A 20,196-nucleotide genomic window follows, 5' to 3' on the forward strand; every position below is an offset into this window, starting at 1 on the left:
TTACTTAACAATAAACAGGTGTGAGACTTAATTGTATGTTGTCAATTACTGTAGTATTGGCAGCGGGTCCTCCGTACAGCTAGTGTGCCCCGCGGGTGTTATTTTTATCCCAGCAGAGTAGATGTAGAATAAACACATTAAACACCGGCAAGGAAATTTTTCAGCGTGACAGAGGCTTCCCGAACCACTCACCGTGGTGCTCTTAGCGTGGGATAGGAAAAGGGCTGTTTCCTTTTTATTTTATGTTGGTTCTGCTCGAATGTACCTGGTTTATGTCCACAAAGCTACATTAGCTAATTGTCAACCTGTTTCATTTGTACTTGGGTAAACATTTGCTTTGTACCGTGTATAAATGGTTCCGAGGTGTGCTCCTCAGCTGTCTCAACACAGACATTAATTTCACTCTGTAATGCCATCGTACGAAATACATTAAGCTGTTTTTTGACAAACCAAAGCTACCTGGTCACGTAGTTTTTACAGCACGCACGCTACCTTCTAGCAGCTGGTTCCTGCACGGTGTGGCAGGCAGTAAGGGCAGCTGCTCTCGGGACACGACGTGTAGTCGCCCGACAGCGATGAGTGATTTGCACGGCAGCTCGTGTCACCGCGGCGCTGGGAAGTTAAAGACTCTAAGAAAATGGTGGATGTGAAGAACAGATGCTCCTGTTACACCGAGTTAGTTTCCATGCAGCTGATGCGCTTAGCCTAGTTTATTTCATGGAAACTTTTAAGCTGGATCTAGTCCAACATCCAGGGAAGCCTATTGCAGCCGTTGATTCGAGTGGGTTTTATATCGAGCCCATTCAGGTCTCCGATTGCAAGTAGTTCAATAGGGGGTTTATTTTTTTTTCTTCTTAAGTTTCCATAAGCATTCAGCGTGAGGTCAGTGGCTTAGCACCGCCTGGAAGTTTTACAGTTGAATTTTGCCTTGGAAGGATTTGTGCTGCGGGAAGTCAGAACAGTCAGGGCAGGGAGAGCCCCCGGCGCCCGGCTGCGGGAGCGGGGAAGGGCTGGTGCGGCACAGCCCCCCACGCTGCCGGGACGTTGTACAAGTGCTCTACCTTGGGCATGGTTTTTTCTTTATTTGGAACACCCCACCGCTTCCAGAGGGTGTTTGGGGTGAGGAGGAATTTGGGATTCGACCTTTTATGTCGAGTTATACCCCGGTGCTGTAAATTGGGAAGATTTCTGTTCAGTCAAGGTCACGGATGAGAGAGAGAAACACGTGTGATTCTCAGCGTACGAGTTAAATTCTATTTGCCATTGTTCACAAATAAAAGATGTTTTTTCCCCCTCTTAGAATAACTTCTTCTTTAGAGTGGCAGAAGGAAAAAGTATTTAATGTGTTTGCATTTGTCCATGAGAGGTTTAAAGAAAAACACCAAAACCCCAATAAGCTGTTTTAGCTGCCGCAATCCTGGGTTACATAAAGGGGCCGGGGCTGCCGAGGGATTAGTCGGTGGCATTACTGGTGGTGATAAGCCCTCCAAGTTCTGCTCGCTCTTCCCTCACTTTTATTTTAGAAACAGTCACTCTGAGTCGTATTTTGGAAACTGACTGGGGTTAATTTTCAAGGCGGACAGGGTTAGGTTCCCACCAAACAACGAAGGCAGGCAAATTCGGATTTAAAGAGCGCTCAGGTTTTTCAAAGCATCCCGTCCTCCGACGCTGTTTTATCTTCCCACTTTGGGTCCTCGTGTGGCAGCTGAGCTGTTGAGAACTGGACTTTTCTGCTGCTGGGTCCTTCTGAAAACTCCTGCCTCGCTTTCTTGGTGGTTTAGTTTATCCATCTCGAAAATAGATGTAACAGTATTTTCAAAAGGCAGCTATTAAAAGCACTTCAAGTTTTTAAATGCCTTTGAGGTCTGTCTGAGTGCTTAAGTGGACCTTTTTACCAGCGCTTTTTAGGATAAATAGTAAGTGGAAAAATAAATCGCTTCCTCTCCTAATTGTCAGAATAAAACTTAAAACTTGATCCCCTTCTACCTATTTGTTTAATTCAGCATGTTTATATTTCTTGCTTATCTTTGGATCACCCGCTCACAGCTTCCAGAGCAGCAACTGAAGGATGACAGAGGAACTACGTGCTAATTTTTATGTCAAAAATAGCTTTCACCTTTAAACGCACGAGGCTCAGTGACTGTTTTCTAATTAGAAAAAGAATGCCCGAGCTGCTGCTGCGAATCCGTTTTACAGCTGTGCTCAGATTTGACTGTCAGTCCCTGGTTAAAATTTCGTGCTGAGGTCTTGACCTAGAAACAAACCTTTTTTGGTATTGGTTTGGAAAAAGTATTTCAGTGCAAAGAGAAACTGAGCCAGGCTGTCCAGCCAGCTCCCTCATCGCTGGCTGCCGAGCGCGCTCAACGTTAAATTCATTTTGTCGTACGTTGCATCTCCCTGAAGCCCAAGAAAAGGCTGCTGGGAAAGCTGGGCTTACGATTTTTGAAAATAATACATTTTTTTTTTTGCTCTTCAGATTTCTGGGCTAATTTGAGCCATTTTAAAAAGCCCATGGTTTTTCTTTAAGGAAGCGTGAACACTTTTTGAAAACCAGGCATCTGTGAAACGTTTCAACGTGGGCCTCTGAAACCCCTGCTTGTGTCAGGACAGACCTTTGCTTTCCTTGCAAAGCCTTTCCAATAGCTACCTCCAAAATCAACCCGTTCCGTGAAACACCAAGGGCCATTTTCCGAAGGTCTGGCACCTTGTGTTTTCCAGAGAAGGCAGAAATGCTCCATTCACCTTCTCAGTTGTGCTCACCAGCTGTCAAGACAAAACCATTTGTGTTCTGTGTTTTCTGTGCAAGGTTTGTTTTTCAGGGAATTAATTATCAATTTAGTTGGAACTGTCTGAAGCTGAATTAAATTCGCTATTTTAATTCTTCATAGTTGTGTATTTCTATTCCAATTTCTTTTTACTTCCTAGCATCATTAGCAGCTAAGAACCGTATCAAAGGACAGTAAAGAAATTTGATAAAGTCGCCTGTTTCCCCTGAAACAAGCCTGGATTAGGAAAAGAGATTGCAGTCAACACAGCTCACGGCAAGGCGCCGTGTCGCAGAAGAGGTGCTGATCCACGTTTAACTTTGGGAAAGCAAATGTTGTGGCACGTGTATGCACGGAAAGCCGAAGGTTTGCCTCTCATGTTTGCACTCTTACTGATGTCTGTGTTCCTTCTCAAAGCCTTACAGATTTTTACCCAGGCTAAGGATCGCGTAGCTGCCAGACACATGTGAAACGATGGAGCGGGGGAGAAATCTCTGCACGGAGGGCCGTCCTGCGAGAGCTGTGGACCATCCCAAACATGCACTCAGGGTCCAGCACCCACAGATGTGCTTCTGAGCCGGTCTTGCTGGCCTCGGCAGGGTGCTGTGGGAGGCTGTGGGTGCCCGCTGGTCCTCCCACAGCTTGTCCCGAAGGTTTGGAGAGCTACGAGGGAAGCGGAGGCCCTGACCCGCTGCTGTTCGTGGTCTCGCTCTGGTCTCTGCAAAACGGGAAGTGTTGGCCCTGTGTAAATTGGCTCGTGTAATTTGTAAGAGGAGATCACTTCCCGTCCGGAGCTGTTATGTGGTATGGCTGCAAGCTGTCAGACGCTGTACCGCTGGGTACCGGAGACGGCTGCTTTCTATCTGTGGTCGAAGTGATGCTTTGTTATAATCCATCTCTCGTGCTGAGCCCTTGGGGCAGGAGTGGTGCGTCCTCTTCCTCACCCCATGTGTGCACGGGGCTGGTGGTCTGAAATCCAGGACCTTGGGATGCTCAGGCGGTGCGGAGGAGCCCAAAAACCTGCCCTGGAAAGCAGCTCTCCTCGGGATGCTGCTGCGCACGTTGGCACTGGGGCGGCCAGGGCCGGAGGTGCCTGACCCCGCAGCCACAGCTGGGGCAGCCTGGGGGCAGCGTGGGGGCTCCTGAGCCCCCCAGACCCCTCCTCAGGGGCTCTCACACCCAGGTCTGGGCAGACCCGGGGGGGGGCAGAGGGGACCGGGCGGTACCGGCCCCTCGATGCCTCCGGCCGGGCCGAAACGAGCCGCCACTGCCCCAGGGGGGAACGTCGAGACCCGGAGGGGTCACCCAGGCCCCGGGGGAGGCCCCAAGCGACCCCCGTCCCCGCTGCATTTCGGCCCGGCCGCCGCTAGGCCCCGCTCCCACCGCCCCCCCGGGCCGCCCCGGCCCCGGCCCCGGCCCCGGCCCCGCCGCGCCGCCCCCAGCTGCCGGGCACGGCGGCCGCCCCCGCCTCCGCCCGCCCGCCACGTACGTCTCCCGTCCCGGCTCCTTTCCATGGTTCCCGGCGTGCCTGGTGCCTGCCGCCGCCCCCGCAGCGCGGCGCCGACCGCCGGTAAGGGGGGGCGGGACGAGGCTCTTTGTGCGCCGCGCCGGGCCGGGCCGGGCCGGGCTGAGCCGGGCTGGGGCGGGCGGCGCCTCCCGGCCTGCGCGGGCCGCGGCCCGGAGCCGGGCGGGCCCCGCCGGGGCCGGGCGGGGAGCGGGGGGCGGCACGGCCGAGCCCGGGGCTGCGCGGCGGGGCGGGGGGAGCCGCCGGTTCGGCCTCCGCTGGGGCCGGGGCAGAGCGGCCCGGGGGGCGGCTGCGGTCGGGCCCGGTGCGGGGTGCGGCTGTTGCGGCTGCCCGGCCGCCCCCTCCGGAGCCGGGCTGCGAGCCGGGCGGTCGGCGCCGCAGCCCAGCGGCCTGGCCCCGCCGCTGCTCCCCTCCCGGCGGAGCCCCGCGGCCGTGCCTGCGGCCCCGCTCCCACCGGGCACCGGGCAGAGAGCCCTGAGGGAGGGGTGGGGGGGCTGAGCCCACCGCCACGGCCGTGGGGCCGGGAGTGGGACGGCAGCCCCCGGCCATGGGGCAGCCCCGGTGTCCCCCTCTGCCCCCGCAGCATCGCCGCCCCCCGAGCGTAGCCCCTCCGGTACACGGGCAGGGTTCGGGTGTTGGTGGGTCCCCGCTGTGGGACGTCACCCCCTTCCTCCGCAACTACTTCGTGGGGCGATGCCCTTCGCACCCCGACTCCTCCGCCGGGGTGGGTCAGGGCTCAGCGTCCGAACCGTGTGCCGAGGCCTTGGGGTCACCGCCGGGGCTCGGGGTTGGTTGTGGACCCCCGGCCGGGCGCTGTGGGGACGGAGGCACCCGGGGCTGCCCTGTCCCACAGGGCTGCTCCTCGCCCGGGGTCCCTGGCCAGCGCTGAAATTGCCACCGATGGGTTGTGGAGATGGCGATGGAGAAGGGTTTGAGAGCTGCCTCGCCTGGGGAAGTCCCTGTTCCGATGCTGCCTGTCTCACCAGGCTCCTTGGAAAGGCTCCTTTTTATTATTTTTTTAAAAAGCAGCAGATTTGCACCTCCTCCTCACACCTCCTCCTGCTGCTACCACCGAAAACAAGCGTGGGGGACGGAGCGGTAAGGATATCCGCATGGGAAAGCCGCCGTCCTGGGCTGACCCCTGAGGCTGCGACTGGGGGGGCTGCCCCGTGGCTGGGGAAACCTCCTCGCCTCCTCCTCCTCCTCGTTTGTCTCTAACGACACAAGCTGAAGCGGCATCTGCTCCGCTGCGAAGCTTTTGGTGATTTTCACGAAGGTTTTCCCTTGTGGAAGCGCCTGGCTGGAGCCTGTCACCGGAGCAGCGAGACCCTGGGGCAGCCGTGTGCCTCTGGGGAGGGAGGTCGGCTGGTGCGGGCAGTGGGACCAGAGGAAAGCCGGCACAGCCTCACACGCTGACCACTGGGCACCTGCAGCCCCTTCCTGGTGCCGGAGCCTCCGATTGCCAAAAACATTTCCTTCAGAGATGGGTCAAAGGTGCCCATCCTCTTCCCAGCCCTAAAATTCCCAGGAAAGCTTTGACTTTTTCAGCATTTTATTAAGAGAAAGCTTTCATACTAAAAAAACTAACCCATGCACCGACACCTGTCCGGATCCACAGCGGGGCTGAGCAGGCTTTGCCATCGCGGTGCCATGGGCACCATGGTCCCCCCCACCACGGGCTGATAAGAGCGAGTGGGGAGCGAGGAGGGTTTCCCAGCGTGATAACGAGCGCTTGGTGCTTATCTGCGTGCACAAGCACCCTCTGCGGGGGCGAAGATAGCGGGGTGCTGCGGCCGTGGCCTCCCGAGGGGAACGGCCGGGAGAGGAGCCGGACGGTCACTCGCGCCCTGTGTCTGTGTGGGTAAAATCCCGGGGTGGGACCTGCGGGGAGGGGGCTGGAAGTGTTCGGGCGGCACAAGTTAACGATGATGATGATAATTGTATACTATAAAATAAGAAAAATGCTTGAAGTAATAACACGGAGCCCCTCGCAGGTGTGCGAGGCGGTGACGGGTCCCTCTCGCATGGCCTGGCTGGGGCAGCAGCGTCTCCATCGCCGTGGCCGGGGCGTGGAGGGATGCTGGTGGCCGGAGCCTCGCCTCTGCTTGGTGACACTGGGTTTGCAGCAACAGTTCGGGGACTGGGTTTTCCCAGGTCCTGTTTTTGGCTGGTCTGCTGGTTCCCTGGGGTCGGTGCAGGAGCTGGATGGGCGCAGCGGTGGGTGAGGTGAGCCAGGGCAGGGAGCCTCACCAGCAAGGCAGTCTGAAGGGAATGGGGAAGTTGGAAGAGGAAAGAAACCCAGCCTGGCTGGGTGGGAAGGCGGCTGGAAATGACGGGAAACGAGAGCAGGGGGAACGTCTGGGTCCGGCTCTTGCACCGCTTCCACCGGGCTGCCACCTCCGGGCAACGGTGGCTGAGACTTGGCTCCTCTGTCACACAGCCCGCCGGCGTCGTGTCCCCACCGCTGCTCCTGGCACCGTGTCCCCACCGCTGCTCCGGCAGTGCTGAAACCGCCGTGTCCCGTGAACGTCGGCTGCCGGCCCCCCTCTTCCCCCACCTCGGGGGGCTCCTCGTGTCCGCCCCGGGGTTGGCGGTGCCGGGGGGTGCAGGCTGCGGTGCCCCCGTCCGCGGTGCCCCCGTCCCACCCCGCCGGCCGCCTTTGATGCGGGTGAGTGGCAGGTCCATTGTGGCCCCTTTGTGCCTCCCTCGGTTCTCGGGGCCCGCACAAAACCTGCCATGGAAACCAAAGCCAGCCGCTGCCCCAGGAAACCCGCAGGCGCAATTAGGAAATGCAAATATAAATGCAAATTCCTGTGCTGCCTTCCAGGACGAGGAAAGTTGTCCCTGGGCCACCGATGTCCCCGGGCCACTGGTGTTCGCAGCTGCAGGGCTGGGGAAGGCGTTGGGCAGGACTGGGCAGGCAGGAGGAGCTGGGATGAGCTGGTTTTGGGGTGCCTGGGCTCTTCCCCAGCTGCCCCAGGCCCAGCAGCGGGAGGAACGGGGCATCTCGGCCCGTGCTGAGCCGTGACTCAGAGGTGACAATATGACATTGATATTTTTTTCCATCCTCTCCGTTGCCCAGCGACAAACAAACAAACAAGTGTCTTAAAACCCAAACTAGCTGCCTTGCAGGAGCTGTCCCCTCCCGCCACGGCTGCGCGTGGCCGGGCTCCGGCGTGTCCCCGTCGCTGGCATCGCTGCCTGCACCTTCTGGGGTTTGTTTGGGGGAGATAACTGTCCTTCTCGCACCCTCTGCAGGGAAGGCAGGCTGACAGCTCGCTGGTAAGGACCCTCCTTGCCAAAGCACACCAAGGATAGATGGAAAAGGAGATAAAACCCACCCACAAATAACTCTGGGAAGCACAAACGCTTCAGGTCTTCATTTCTAGGTGACATTTATGAGCAATGGATGCTCTGGCCCTTCCTCGGTCCCCAGAGGAGCGTGTGTGGGTGGAGTGGGGATAATGGGGCAGAAGAGGATGGAGGGGAGAGCGGGGACGTGAGGGGAGGATGCTGATCTGAGCAATTCCCCTTCCCGGGAGGAAGCAATAAAGTTTTATTTTCCCATCTGCTGCAGGAGCTGTAGCTAGGAGCGGGGGAGACGAGGCTGGCACGTGGAGGGCATCGTCCACGGCAATAACCCGTGTGGGGAAGGGCAGATCCTTCATGCACTGATCTGAGCCCAGCCTAGGGCTATCCTGCTTAAAACCAGGCGTTGTTGATGGCTTTTATTTTCCCCACCTGCAGCCCCTAGGTCCTTTCCTGAGGTGGTGCGGGATGTGCATCCCCATTAGCGGTGCTTTTCCCCAGCCCCGCTCTGCTTTTATTGCTGGGAAATGAGCTCTGACTCCTGCAAGTGGTATTTCTTCCTTCTGCCTGACAGCTTGTCGATCCCTGCCCTCGCTGCTCAGGGTTTCCCTCGCCAGTCCCATCGGCACGGGAGCAGCCGCTGCTGCTCAGCTTGAAAGGAGACCAGGAGCTTATCTGAGCTTTGGCCTGGCTTCAAACCCAGGTCAGCATCCCGCATAATTTCCGTATAAAACTGTGATGTGCTGTGATGGAGCAGAGGGAACGGAGTAAACTCGATCCTTCGGCTTTCGAGGGCTTTTCTCTCCCCGTGAGCCCCGTCGTGCTGGGGACGGAGGAGCCCGTTCTTGGGGCTGGCTGGAAACGCTTCTGCAGGTGGGGCCTGACGTATCGGCGTTAATTAAATATCCATCCCCGGCGAGGTGTAGCGTTTCAGGCAGGTTCTCCTCTGCTGAGCAACGTCACCCGGCGCAACTACAGTGCGACGCCGTGTCCCAGGACAGCGAGGACATGGCAGTGCCCTGCCTTGGGTGGCACCGCGGGCTCATCCTGGCTGCGTGGAAACGCAGGGGCTTTCCTCCTCCTCCTCCTCAGCTGTGGTTTAGTGCCCTGAGGGAAGGGGTTGCCAGCAGCCCGTGCAACCATCACCTTTAAATCCTTTTACCAGACCCCAGTGGCCAGGGGCCTGTCCTGGGAAATAATTCACCGTGCCGTCAGGGAGAGTTTTACTCCACTAATTTTGTTTCCATAGAAACTCGTGCGGTCTCGCTGCTCCACGGAGCCTCGGGCGAATCAATGTGGGTTTTATTTTTTTCCTTTGCACATGAAGCGCTGGCCCTTGAAGCCTGACAGCAGGAGAGCAGCAGGCGGAGATGCTGGTGGCTGGGCACCCTGATCCATGCTGCCCGTCCCTGCCCATCCCCACCAAGCTGCCTGGCTTCTCAGGATGCCCAGGGCTGGATCCAGCAGAGATGCTCTGCCCTGCTGGGCTGGGACACGGTAAGCCCAGTCTGATCCCAGTCCATTCCCAGTATGTTCCTGCTACTCAAAGAGCTGGAGGGGAAGGGGCTGCCTCTGCTCAGGCTCGTTTTTTCCCCTCTTGTCCTTTAATTTCTTTGACCCTTGACCTCAAAAGGCAAATTAGCATTTGTGAATGAGCTGCGCTCATCAGCCGGGGAGCAGGGCCTGCTCCCTGCTCGCCCGCTCCCCGTTAGGTGCTCACTGACCAAACCCAACCCCAAAATTGCCGGGACGTGGCTCCTCCGCGCGCCCTGACCCGGGTCCAGCCCCGGGGAGAGCCACACGCCTCCGTCTCTGCAGGAATTTCTGTTTTCTTTCGCTCCCCGCCACTTCCCAGCGCTTTTGTGCTGAGCCGGGAGCACAAAGGGAGAAGAAGGGATAAGCGGTTAAAGACGGGTTTGTGTGACATATGGCGCGGGGGCTTTGCACGGCCGGCACGGGGGGGACGCGAGCGGGTGCGGGGGTGCCTGGGCTTCCCTCCTGCGAGCTCGAATGGACGGGTAAACTGAGGCAGGGAGTTGGGTGATGGGCACAGGGGTTTCCCGCGGATGGAGGCAGCGCTGGCACCCGGACCCCGCTGCTGTCGCGGGCGCCTTCGCACCGGGCAGCGCTCACTCCTCGTACCCAAACGAGCTCTAAGCTGATTTTTCAGCTGGGACGTGCGTGTTTTGATGTCGGCGGTGAAAGCCGGAGGAGGAAAGGTCGCCAGCGTTCAGCCACCTCGCAGAATGATCTTTTGTCGGCCTCTCTGCTTTAGGCAACCTCTTGCATCTCATTTATTACAGTTGATACAAGATAAGAGTTGAACAGAGATGTAGTTAGACCATGCGCGGGGATGCAGGGTTACTTTAATCGCTCACACTTGCTTGACCTATTTTTTTTTTTTTTAAATCCCTTCCTGGAAACCTTATTTCATGTTTGAATTCCCTCAGCTATTTTAGGAATGTCGTCCTACCAAGATCAAATTACCTTCAATGAAACCAGTGCGAGGCGGCCTCGCAAGGCAGGCGACTTTTTGATTAAGATCTAATGCTACCTCGTTAATACAGGCTTAGTTTGGGGCAGGGGGGGCTGTAGCTCTGGCACGGCAAATGTGTGAAAGCTGGGGATTAGCAAAGGGCAGGGGGGCTTGGCAGGGAGGGCTGGGGCATCCCGGCGCTGGCGGGGGGAAGGTGGGTGCTTCGGGTGCTGCTCTGGGGGGGGCAAGGGATTCAGGGGTACGTGCTCTCACACAGGGCTTGCTCGGCTCTCCTCCCTGCTCGCTTTGTACTTTTTCTGAGCAGGGCTTAAAGCCAGGCATTTTAATACGTGGTAGAACAAGTATTCAAGGGGAACCTCAGGTGCGTATTTCTTTCCATGAGACAGGATTTGCTGGCCAGCAGTTTTCCAGGCTGTGGCCCCGGCGGTGTGCCTGCGCATCCCCGGCGGCGGGCGGCAGGGCGACGGAGGGGATTGTGGAGAGACCGAGAAAGCCCCGTCCTCGGCGAGTGCTCTGCCTTTCCGTTTGCTGCTAGACACTACTGTATTTTTTGTTCCCAAACATTTACTTTTCATCCCAGTTTCACTCCTGTTACAGTCACACCCGCAGCCGCCGAGCAGCCGCGTCTGCAGAGCGATGGCTCCGCGGGGGCCTGGCCGCAGGCACCGCTCGGGAAACCTGCGCTGGCCGAAGCCTTTATGTCTGCTTTAACGTCCCTCGTTTTGAGACGTCCTCTGAGAGCCTTCCCTGCAGCAGCCCTCGTCTCTAGATAATCCCGTGCATGGAAATGCCTCCTGCGCTTCTGCTTCGCATTCCCCAGCCGAGCCTGGGCTTGCAGCCGCCGCCGTGCCCTCGGGGAGCGGGTGAGTGCTGGGCTGGGGGAGCCCCGTCACCCCGTCCTGGCTGCGGGCAGGGGACGATCCCCAAACGCAGCGTGGCAATAGGAGGGGAGAAGGGGCCGGGCTGGTTCAGCGGCGTTTGAGCAATCCCATCTGTTGTGTGAGCTGCGGCAGACGCTGGGGAAGGAAACATTCGCGTGTGCGCTCGGTGCCAAGGCTCTTCCCCGAGCGATCAGCCCCGGTGCTTTCACAGCTGTTCGCTCCCCCGTTGGGGCCGCGTTCCTCGCAGAGCTGAGCCACGGTTGTTTCCAGCCTGACATTCCCAGTGTGATCAACCCCTTGGATCACCCAGCTGCTCACCGTCAGCCTCCCTGCGCCTCGCACCATGCCTGCTCCCTCCTGGAGCTGACCCGCGGCCCCTCGGGCTGTCCCTCCACGCGAAAAGTCCTTTTCTGTGAGGTACCGAGTGCCCCGCGGCCAGGGCTGGGTGAAAACCAGCCTTGTAGAGGCGGGGCAGGCAGGACGTGTTCCCCCAGGCTGTGCGCGCCTTATCTGCTCCCCGATGAGCGTAATTAAGGGTTTCTCCAGGCTGACGAGGTCTTGTTCTTGGCTCTGGCTCAGGCGAGGGTGGATCTGAGCTGTGCAAGTCGTTGGTGGCTTGGGCGGGAGGGAAGGCAGGGTGCACCCCTGGGCCCCCAGGACAAGCCTCCTCCCCGAGGGGCAGCCTGCGTTTGGGCTTATTTGGCACCCAGAGGCCCGGTGCTGACCTGTGGCGTAGGGACAGTGCCAGGTGACACCTCAATGCCAGGTGACACCTCAATGCCAGGGGACACCCCAACGCCAGGCTGGGCTGGCAGAGCCAGCGCCAACCCTTCCGACGCGCACTGCCCGTGCCCTGCGGCTGCCAGCCCTGCTGGGACGGGAGGTTTACCCCATGCTGCCGGGGCTGGTGGGGGGCACAGGGCACTGCCAGCCCCCCCAGGGTCCTGCTGCCGCCTCGCTGCTCCCCACGGGACGGGGACGTGCACACCCAGAGCTTGCAGAGCCGTTAAGCTCCTCCCGTGATGGGCGCAACAGAAGGGCAAAGGATTATGCCCGTGCCTGGGTTCGGATGGATGAATAGCAGCATTCAGGGCCCTGTTGGCGTGCTAGCAGAGCAAGGACTATTTTAAGGCAGGAAGACAGTTGATCAGGCAACAGCCAAACGAGTCGTCACAGCCTCGTTCTGCAAACGGGGGGCATGAGGCGAGGAGAAGCCCAGCCCGTGCCCGCCGTCCCCCGAGCGTGCCCGTGCTCGCGCCTGGCTGGCAGTCGGACACCAGCTTTTTTCTTTCCTTTTTTGGGAAATGTGAAGAATTTTGCTTTCCCTGGCGTCTTCCCAGCCCCTCGCTGACATCACAGCAAGAAGGGCCAGAAACGTACCGAGCCCCGTCCCCGCGCCCGGGCTCCCGCTGCCCTCCCCGCTGCTCACCTGGAGCTGCTGGTGGGGACAAGCGGGGATGGGGAGGATCCTGCACACACAACTGCTGGTTTATCTTTTAAATTAACTCCTGCCGACGTCGTGACTTGCTTTCCTCTGGGTTTTCAAATAGATGTGGGGATTTCCAAGCACATTTCCTGACTCTGGGGGCTGGTTTTGCTGGGTGAGGTGTACGGGCACCGTGGCATCGCTGAGCTGACGGTTCCCCACAGAAGCTCTCCGTGTTTGCGCCATGCGTGTGTCTGCAGCGTGTCCTGTACGAGCTGTTTTCCCCTTGATGCCCAGGCTCTTTCCCCATCCTCTTTCAGCAGCCAGATCTTTCGAGGAGCGCGCGTACCCCGGGAAGGTGTTATAACTCAATTCAATATGTGACTAAACCAGCCGTGCAATATTGCAGTTAAAGTTTAATACCAGAGGTGTGAACAGTGCCGGCGTTTCGCTGTGAGTGAGCCACGATGGCAGAGGAGGAACCGAGCAGCACTGTTGTATTAATTGACTCCAGCAGATTTATTTGTCCTGGGTGAACAGAGCCGGGCAGGGCTGCCCTGGGCACAGAAACGGGGCTTACCCAGCATCGCAAAAGCAAACCTTCTTCCCGAGTTCGTGCCGAGTTTTGCAAGTGGGTTTTGCCCTTGGAAGCCCCTTGGAGCTGCTCGGGGCTGCGAGCCGGCGGGGCGAGCGCTGGGGACGTGGCTGTCACGCACGGGCAGGGGAGAGCCCGGGTGACCTTCAGAGGTGACTGCTCCACTTAATGGCTTTGAATCTGATTATGCCCTGTTTCGCTAAGAAATGTGCTGGGCACGTTCTTCTGAATTAAATACCATTTTAGAGACACTTGTCTTGAACTCTCCACCTGCTGCTGAGGAAAAAGCCTTTGAAAATGATATTATGGATCAAAAGTGTTCCTGGGGTAACTCTGTTTCGACAGCGGCGTTAATCCAGCGCTGCATTTGGCCCTGCATTTCCAAATGAGAAGCAGTAGCTGTATAATCTGTTTATGGTTTTAAAGTGAATGTTAATCTTGGATTTGGTGGCTTTTCCCAAGGGTCGGTGTGCCGTGCTGCAGAGTGCTTTAGCCCCTTGCTCTGAAACTCTCTGAGCCGAGTCCGTTTTTTATTTTAAAGAGAGATTTTACTGTGTTTATAAATACCTGTCGAACCTGGAATTGTTAAACCTGGGGAACCCTCTGCGGTGGCAGCAATGCCATTTTTCTTACCTTGCATTTTGTTTGTACAACACCTGGTACAGCCGAGCTCCGGCGTGCCGGCCCCGCTGCGGGGACGGGATGGTCCCACCGCATGCGGCTGGATGGGTCAAAGTGAATCAAACGTCCTCCGCTGGGATGGGGATCTCGTGGTACCTCTGGGTGCTCTGTCCCGCAGGTGACTTTCTCCCCTCTCCCCTCTGCAGGTGGGACGATGCTGCAGCGCGCCGGGGGCTGACCCGCGGTGCCGGGGGCTGACGCACGGTGCCGCTGGCCACGGGGAGCAGGACCCCCGGTGCCCACCCATGCTCCCCGCCGGCTGCCGGGGCAGTGCCCCGTGACGAGCGGCGGTGGGCACCCGCCTCACCACAGCCGCCGTGCCCCCCCCTGTGCCAGCCGCCCCGCCATGACGAGCCTTTTCCGTCGGAGCAGCAGCAACGGCAGCTCGCGCGGCGGCTCCTCCGCCCAGGAGCTCAACAACAGCCGCCCCGCCAGGCAGGTCCGCCGGCTGGAGTTCAACCAGGCCATGGAGGACTTCAAGACCATGTTCCCCAACATGGACTACGACATCATCGAGTGCGTCTTGAGGGCCAACAACGGCGCCGTGGACGCCACCATCGACCAGCTCCTGCAGATGAACCTGGACAGCAGCGGCTGTGACGACAGCTCGGACTCGGAGGACAGCATCCCCCCCGAGGTAACCCCCGGTGGTGGTCCCTGGCACATGGCTGTGGGTGGGGGTCCCCTGCCTGCGCTGCTGGCCGCCATGGCTGGCTCAGCACGAGCGGGCAGCCCAGTCTCATCTGCCTCATTTCTGCCTGGGCATGGTCCTGCTCGCTGCTGCGGGCGGGCAGAGATTTGAGTGCCCGATTCGACTGATCTGGAGCGTGCAGCCTGGCTGGTGTGTCTTGGACAGTGCTTGAGGCTCAAGCCAAAGCACTCTCCTCCCTCCCTCCCACCCCAAAACCCAACAGAGACCCTTTTGCTGCTGTCAGAGGGTCCCTGAGGGCTGCGTGCACCCAGGGACAGGCTCATCCTCTCTGCAGCAGCGTTCAGCCCGTCCATCCCCGCTTCGCTGCCGGAGCGTTTCCCAGCTCGCCCCATCCTCTCACCCCGCAGATCCTGGAGCGGACCCTGGAGCCGGACAGCTCGGACGAGGAGCCCCCTCCTGTCTACTCCCCTCCTGCCTATGAGAGCCAGGCGTTGGGCAGCCACTGCCCCCAGGTGCCCCCCACCCCGCCGCCCAGGTGAGCCCTTGACCTTCTGCTCATGGCAGCCGGCAAAGCCCCCCGTGCCGGCGCCGGGGGGTCTTGCTGCGCGTTAGCTGGCCCTGGAGAGGGGCGTGGGGTGTCAGTTCGTCAGGGCTGGGTGAGACAAAGCCAAGGGAGATGAATGAAGCTCACAGCTGGCTACAAAATCCCTGCGAGGCACTCGAAAGTGAACAGCTGAGGGGCCCGGAAAGCAAATAGGGATGGCAAAAATCAGCTGCCGGGGGCGGGGAGCGCTCGCCTCCGCTCGAAAACGCCAGGTGACATCGCGTGAGGGACGTTCGTCAGCTTCGTAAGCAGCATCCCGCGGTGCCGGCGCTCCCACGGGGCTGTTTTCTGGGAGTCTTGAGCAAAACAGGGAGGAGAAGGGAAATCCGGGCTGCACAGTGGCGGGGCAAGGCTTAAAAGCAGCTCCCAAAGGTTTCAGACTGGCTCTTGGGGCTAACGCCAACTCCGTGGCCCTGCCAGGCGTGCCATGGTTCCTCGGTTCCCAGCACCGCTGGCGGGGTGGGCAGGGGGCTCCCTGTGCCCTGTGCCCCGTGCCCCTTTCCCTCGCCAAAGGTGCTCTCTGTGCTTGCCCCATAGGACCGACGTGCCAGGGCCCGGCAGCACCCCGGCGCCCGGGCGCTACAGGAACTGGAACCCGCCGCTCCTGGGCAACCTCCCCGAGGACTTCCTCCGCATCCTGCCCCAGCAGAGCGCCGGTGCCCAGGTGAGGCTCGTCCCCGACTCCGCGGTGCGGCACGGAGCACCAAACCCTGTCCTCGGCCGCCCTGGGCTTGCGGTGCCGGCGCTCTGAGAGCTCATGGGTACCAGGCACGGACTAAAAGAAAAGTCTTGGAGCACTTGGAGTCTTGGATGCATCCCCAGGGCATCCTCGGCCCCTTTGCTGACACAGGAGCCAGCCTGCAAATGGGGTCAGCACGCTCCTGGCACAGCAAGGGGCTGCCAAAAATCTTTGCCAGGAGCGTTTCTGGAGGCACCGGTTCCTCCCGGTGCCACGCTGACCCCAAACCGAGAGGTCCCCATTCCCACGTGGGGTGTCCGTCCCCTCCTGCCCCCGCCCCGTCCCCCTTCCCGTGGGGCAGAGGCGATGGTGCCCTGTCCCCCGTTGTCCCCTTTGCAGCAGCTCTGGCGGGGACGGTGCCCCGGGCTGTCGGGCGCTGGGCGTAGGAGGGAGGGTCCGCGCTGGGGAGCAGCAGTCGGGTTGGTGGTCTGCGGTGTGACGGAGGAGCAAAAGGCCACCAACCAACCTGTGCCGTGTTTGCCCCCTGCCCAGGGCTCCCCCGGCTGCCGGCAGCCCGCGCCGCAGGGGCTGGTCCCACGGGGCCAGGGCTCGCTGGAGCAGGAGCGGCGGTGGAAGCAGTACCTGGAGGACGAGCGCATCGCGCTCTTCCTGCAGAACGAAGAGTTCATGAAGGAGCTCCAGAGGAACCGGGATTTCCTCCTTGCCCTGGAGAGAGGTGAGAAGCGCCTTCAGAAACCTCTGCCTCAGCTTTTTCGGGTGCGTGCCCCCACCCAGCATTGCCCTGCCCGTGGCGTCGTGACTCGTGCCAAAGCAGAGCCAGCGCAGGGTGCGGCCAGGCTGGTGGTGGGTGGTCCAACACCGGGCAGGGGGCTGCTCCCCGCGCTCCTGCTCCCGGTGCTCAGCCGCCTGTACGAGGCTCTCCTCCCCCTGCCCACCTCGCTGTGGCGTCTCTGGCAAAGCCCAGCAAAATCCATCGTGAGGAGCCTCGGAAATGCCCTCCGAGCCCTCCCCGGTTGCGGTGAGAGGATTGCTCGAGGGTCTGATCGAGCAGGGCACTGGGCTTTTTGTTTTTCAGATCGGTTGAAATATGAGTCAAAAAAATCCAAGTCGACCAGTGTTGCTGTCAGCAACGACTTTGGTTTCTCCTCAGTACTATCAGGTAACTGTCGGGAAGCACGTGAGCGTGGCCTCAGCAGCGGGATGCCCCGCAGCTCCCGTGTTCCCGGCTCCCACCGTGGCTGCAGGGGGAGGAAACTGGCTGATCCCTCCCTGCGAGGAGCTGGTGGGTGGTGGGGATGGGCGCTGGTGCCCTCCCTGTCCTCACCACCTCCATCCCTGCGGGTGGGAGCTGGGAGCCAGTTCCCAAGGGGGACAAAGCCGTCCCTTGCCTTGGCCGGAGCAGAGGGTCGTGCCTGGGTAATCCCGATGAACCTCGGCGAGCGGAGCAGCTGCCAGGGCTCAGAGTTAGAGCTGGTGCCCATCGATGGCTCCGTGCAGGGGTGGGTGAGGCGCAGTGGCTGGGTGGCATGACAGAGCTCCGGCTGGGCGCACGGCGCTTCGGGGGCACCCAGCCCTGGGGAGGGGGCATGGCCCTGGTGGGCACGAGGACGTGGCTGCTGGGGTCTCTGGTCCACCTGACCGAGTCACTGGGATGCTTGAACTTCTGCTCCTAACCCGGTGGCCCCACCGTCCTGGGTGCTGAGCACGGCGTGGGCATGGGCTGGTATCACAATTAATGCCCGGGGTGATCAGGGGCTGCTGTCCCTGGGGCAGCACAGGGAGGCCACTCGCCCTGCAGCGGGGCTGGTGGTGGGGCTGAGCCACTGCCTGCCCACGTCGCTGTGCCCACCGTCTCGGGGTTTTATCCACGAGGGTCCTCGTCTGGAGCCAGCCCCGGTGTGCCGGTCCCCTCGTCCCGCCTGCTCTTGCTCAGCTCTGCTCGTGGCAGGGCTGCGCTTTGCTAGCGCTGGAATTGGGTCACGGAGATGATTCCTCTCCCTGCCCTCACCACGCACGCGCTCCCGGTGACCAGATGTTTGCCTTCCAGGTGACGTAGCCCCCTCTGGAACCAGCGAGGCCGGCGGGGCCGTGTCTGACGATGCCTTATTCAGAGACAAACTGAAACACATGGGAAAATGTGAGTGGGTTTGCAGGCCGTGAGGGCTGGAGGGGAGGTGGGACGGGGCGGGAGAGCCGGCGGCGCTGCCCGGTGCTCGCCCAGGTTGTTTCCATCCACGTTTTGCAGTCCCAGGCTGGTGCGTCCTGGCCCTCGCCAGCGGCAGGGAGCTCCCGTGCCACATGCCAGGGCTGGGTGGCAGCACGATGGACAGGGGACAGAGACCTGGGGTCAGTCGTGGGCAGGGAAAGTCACAAAAATCCCAGTGAAGGGGTAGAAATGTCAGCACCCCTGGCCGGGGACTGTGTCCCTGCGGGTGGCAGGACCCAGCTCTCCCAGCCTGGCAGCCTTGCGTGGCCCCGGTGTTCCCAGGCACACCCAGGGTATCACCGTGGGGCATCGGGGCACGGGTGGCCCTCACACCGCTGGCCCCGGCTGTCTCCTCCCCATTGCCCACGGCACGGAAGGGCTTTGGGGTGAGACCCTGGCTCAGCTGCTTCCTTCCAGCCACGCGCAAGAAGCTGTTTGAACTCGCCAGAGCCTTCTCCGAGAAGACAAAGATGAGGAAATCGAAAAGAAAACACTTGTTGAAGCACCAAGTGTATCCTACGAGGGGCTGGGGGGGTGCGGGGCTGTCGGGGCGGCCTCGCTCGGGTGCTCCGGGGTGCCCCCAAGGCCGTGGGCTGGCCGGAGCCTCCCCTGGCTGCACCGTGGGCTGGGAAGGGCGACTGTGGTGCCGTGGCCACGTCCTGGCCCCGTGGCTGGTTTTCCTTAGCAGAGGGCACAGGCTGGGGACGGCAGCTTCCACGGCAAATCTTCTCGACGACGTCGAAGGACATTCGTGCGGTAAGAAGCGCCGTGCCGTGCCGTGCCATGCCGTGCCATGCGTGCTGTGCTCAGCGTGGCTAGCTGGGGTCCTGCGGGGCACGGCCACCCATGCGATGGGCTCGCCCCTGCTCCCACGCAGCTCTCCTGTGAGCGTGTGCTTGCTGGGGTGACCGGGTTGGGATCTCCTCTTCTGGGGAGCCCCGTGGGCTCGCAGCCGGGCTGTGCAGCCCTGCGGGATGTGTAGCCCGGGGCTGGGGCACAGTCCGACCACGCCGGGGCTGGGACCACAGCGCGGTGGCCGGCGTCCCGGCGTGGAAGTGGCTACAGCCCCCGCCTGCCTCTGCCTTTCAGATGAAGACTTCCAAGCACGGAAGCAGCAGCTCCGGGCGGAGGAGGAGACGCCGAAGGAAGGGCAGTAAATGGTGAGAGGCACCTGGGGCTGTACCCTTCCCGTGCCAACGGCCCCATCCTGGCTGCAGGAGGGGGCTGGCTGCCCTGGGTCAGGTCCAGAGCGTGTCTGGGTGGGGACAAGCCCTGTTGGCAGCTGCGGGTGCCGTGGCCAGTGCCAGCTCCAGGTGCCGCGATGGGCCGGTGCTGGTGCCAACCACGATGCGGCTGAGGCTGAGCACATGCCGTTCTCCCCCCTCCCCTTCTCCTCCCGTCCAGGTCCCGGCGCTGGGGTTTGTTGCTGGCACAGAACGTGCACGAGGCGTCATAAGAAGATGGCTGAAAAAGGAAAAAAAAAACCACCCAACAAATAACCCAGTGTCTTGGCTGTTCCCCTCCGCTGTTGTACTCCTCGGAAGTACAAGTATTGAAGTGAGGCACGATGTTTTCTTACCAGCGGTTTGAAAACAACTTCTATCTAGCAAATCAGCCAAAAAGGAAAAAAAAAAGGCAAAAAAAAAAAAGGCAGCAGCTGGTGTGAGCTGCTGCGGAGGAGCCAGCGGAGCTCAGGCTTGGGAGGAGCAGCGTCCCGCCTGCTCTCTCGGTCCGAGCGGCGTCACAGGAGGAATGAAAATCAGTTGTACTAACGAGGATGCGTTCACACGTGGGATCTGCTTGGCCGGAGCACTCCTGAACATATCTCTGTAGCGATCTGATGTAACTGCACTCTGCGCACACAGGGGGAAAAAAGAAACCACGTGAGAAAGAGAACCTAACAGCCGTTGGCTACTGCTGCTAGGAGTAACGAGCAGAGACCCAGATCAGGTAATAGTCAGAGAATATAAATCATTTATAAAAGGAAAGGCCGCCTTTTCCTCGGCGTTTCACTTTGAATTAAACCTTTGCCTTCGGCATTGCTAAAACTGCCTTGAAGTCCGGATGCTCTGTGGGCCGGGGCAGCGCCACGGGCTGGATTTCGCTCGGTTTGACCCTCCCTGCTGAAGGGGGATGTGTCCAAAGCGGGACATGTCCCACCGGGTACGGTGGTCCCGGCTGCTGGGCGGGCGCTGGGCGGCTCTGGGGGTGCCCCCGCCGTAGGTAAGATGCAAAGACGGAGCCGGGGGGTTTGCAGCAGAGGCTGGCGGAGGCGTTTTTGGCGTGGAGAGTTTGCACAAGGGCTCCAAGGGTTTGGTGCGGGGCTGGGGCTGGCCCGGTGGCAGGAGCAGAGCT

At 60.2% G+C, this 20,196-nt stretch overlaps 1 protein-coding gene across 2 annotated transcripts; it reads left to right on the top strand.

Annotated features, from left to right (window-relative positions):
* The first annotated feature begins 4,234 nt into the window (after positions 1-4,234).
* On the top strand, positions 4,235-19,892 carry CUEDC1 (CUE domain containing 1). Of its 2 annotated transcripts, none has more exons than XM_068415714.1 (11): positions 4,235-4,335; positions 13,826-14,316; positions 14,739-14,866; positions 15,473-15,599; positions 16,167-16,350; positions 16,711-16,794; positions 17,683-17,772; positions 18,259-18,352; positions 18,539-18,597; positions 18,931-19,001; positions 19,246-19,892. In XM_068415714.1, the coding sequence occupies exons 2-10, from the start codon at positions 14,026-14,028 to the stop codon at positions 18,996-18,998; spliced, it is 1,125 nt and encodes a 374-aa protein (XP_068271815.1). In that variant the 5' UTR covers positions 4,235-4,335; positions 13,826-14,025; the 3' UTR covers positions 18,999-19,001; positions 19,246-19,892. The 2 variants fall into 2 exon arrangements, with proteins under 2 accessions (XP_068271815.1, XP_068271816.1); XM_068415715.1 differs by lacking the exon at positions 4,235-4,335 and adding an exon at positions 5,929-6,147.
* The last annotated feature ends 304 nt before the right edge of the window (positions 19,893-20,196 follow it).

Source organism: Nyctibius grandis, chromosome 18 (assembly GCF_013368605.1).
Source record: "Nyctibius grandis isolate bNycGra1 chromosome 18, bNycGra1.pri, whole genome shotgun sequence".
NCBI lineage: Eukaryota > Metazoa > Chordata > Aves > Nyctibiiformes > Nyctibiidae > Nyctibius > Nyctibius grandis.

Bases quoted from the DNA above. Each gene is read 5' to 3' on its own strand.
- CUEDC1 (XM_068415714.1), top strand. From the start codon at position 14,026: ATGACGAGCCTTTTCCGTCGGAGCAGCAGCAACGGCAGCTCGCGCGGC. The intron at 14,867-15,472 runs GTGAGCCCTTGA...CTTGCCCCATAG, and splicing joins CCCCCCACCCCGCCGCCCAG to GACCGACGTGCCAGGGCCCG. The intron at 18,598-18,930 runs GTAAGAAGCGCC...TCTGCCTTTCAG, and splicing joins CGTCGAAGGACATTCGTGCG to ATGAAGACTTCCAAGCACGG.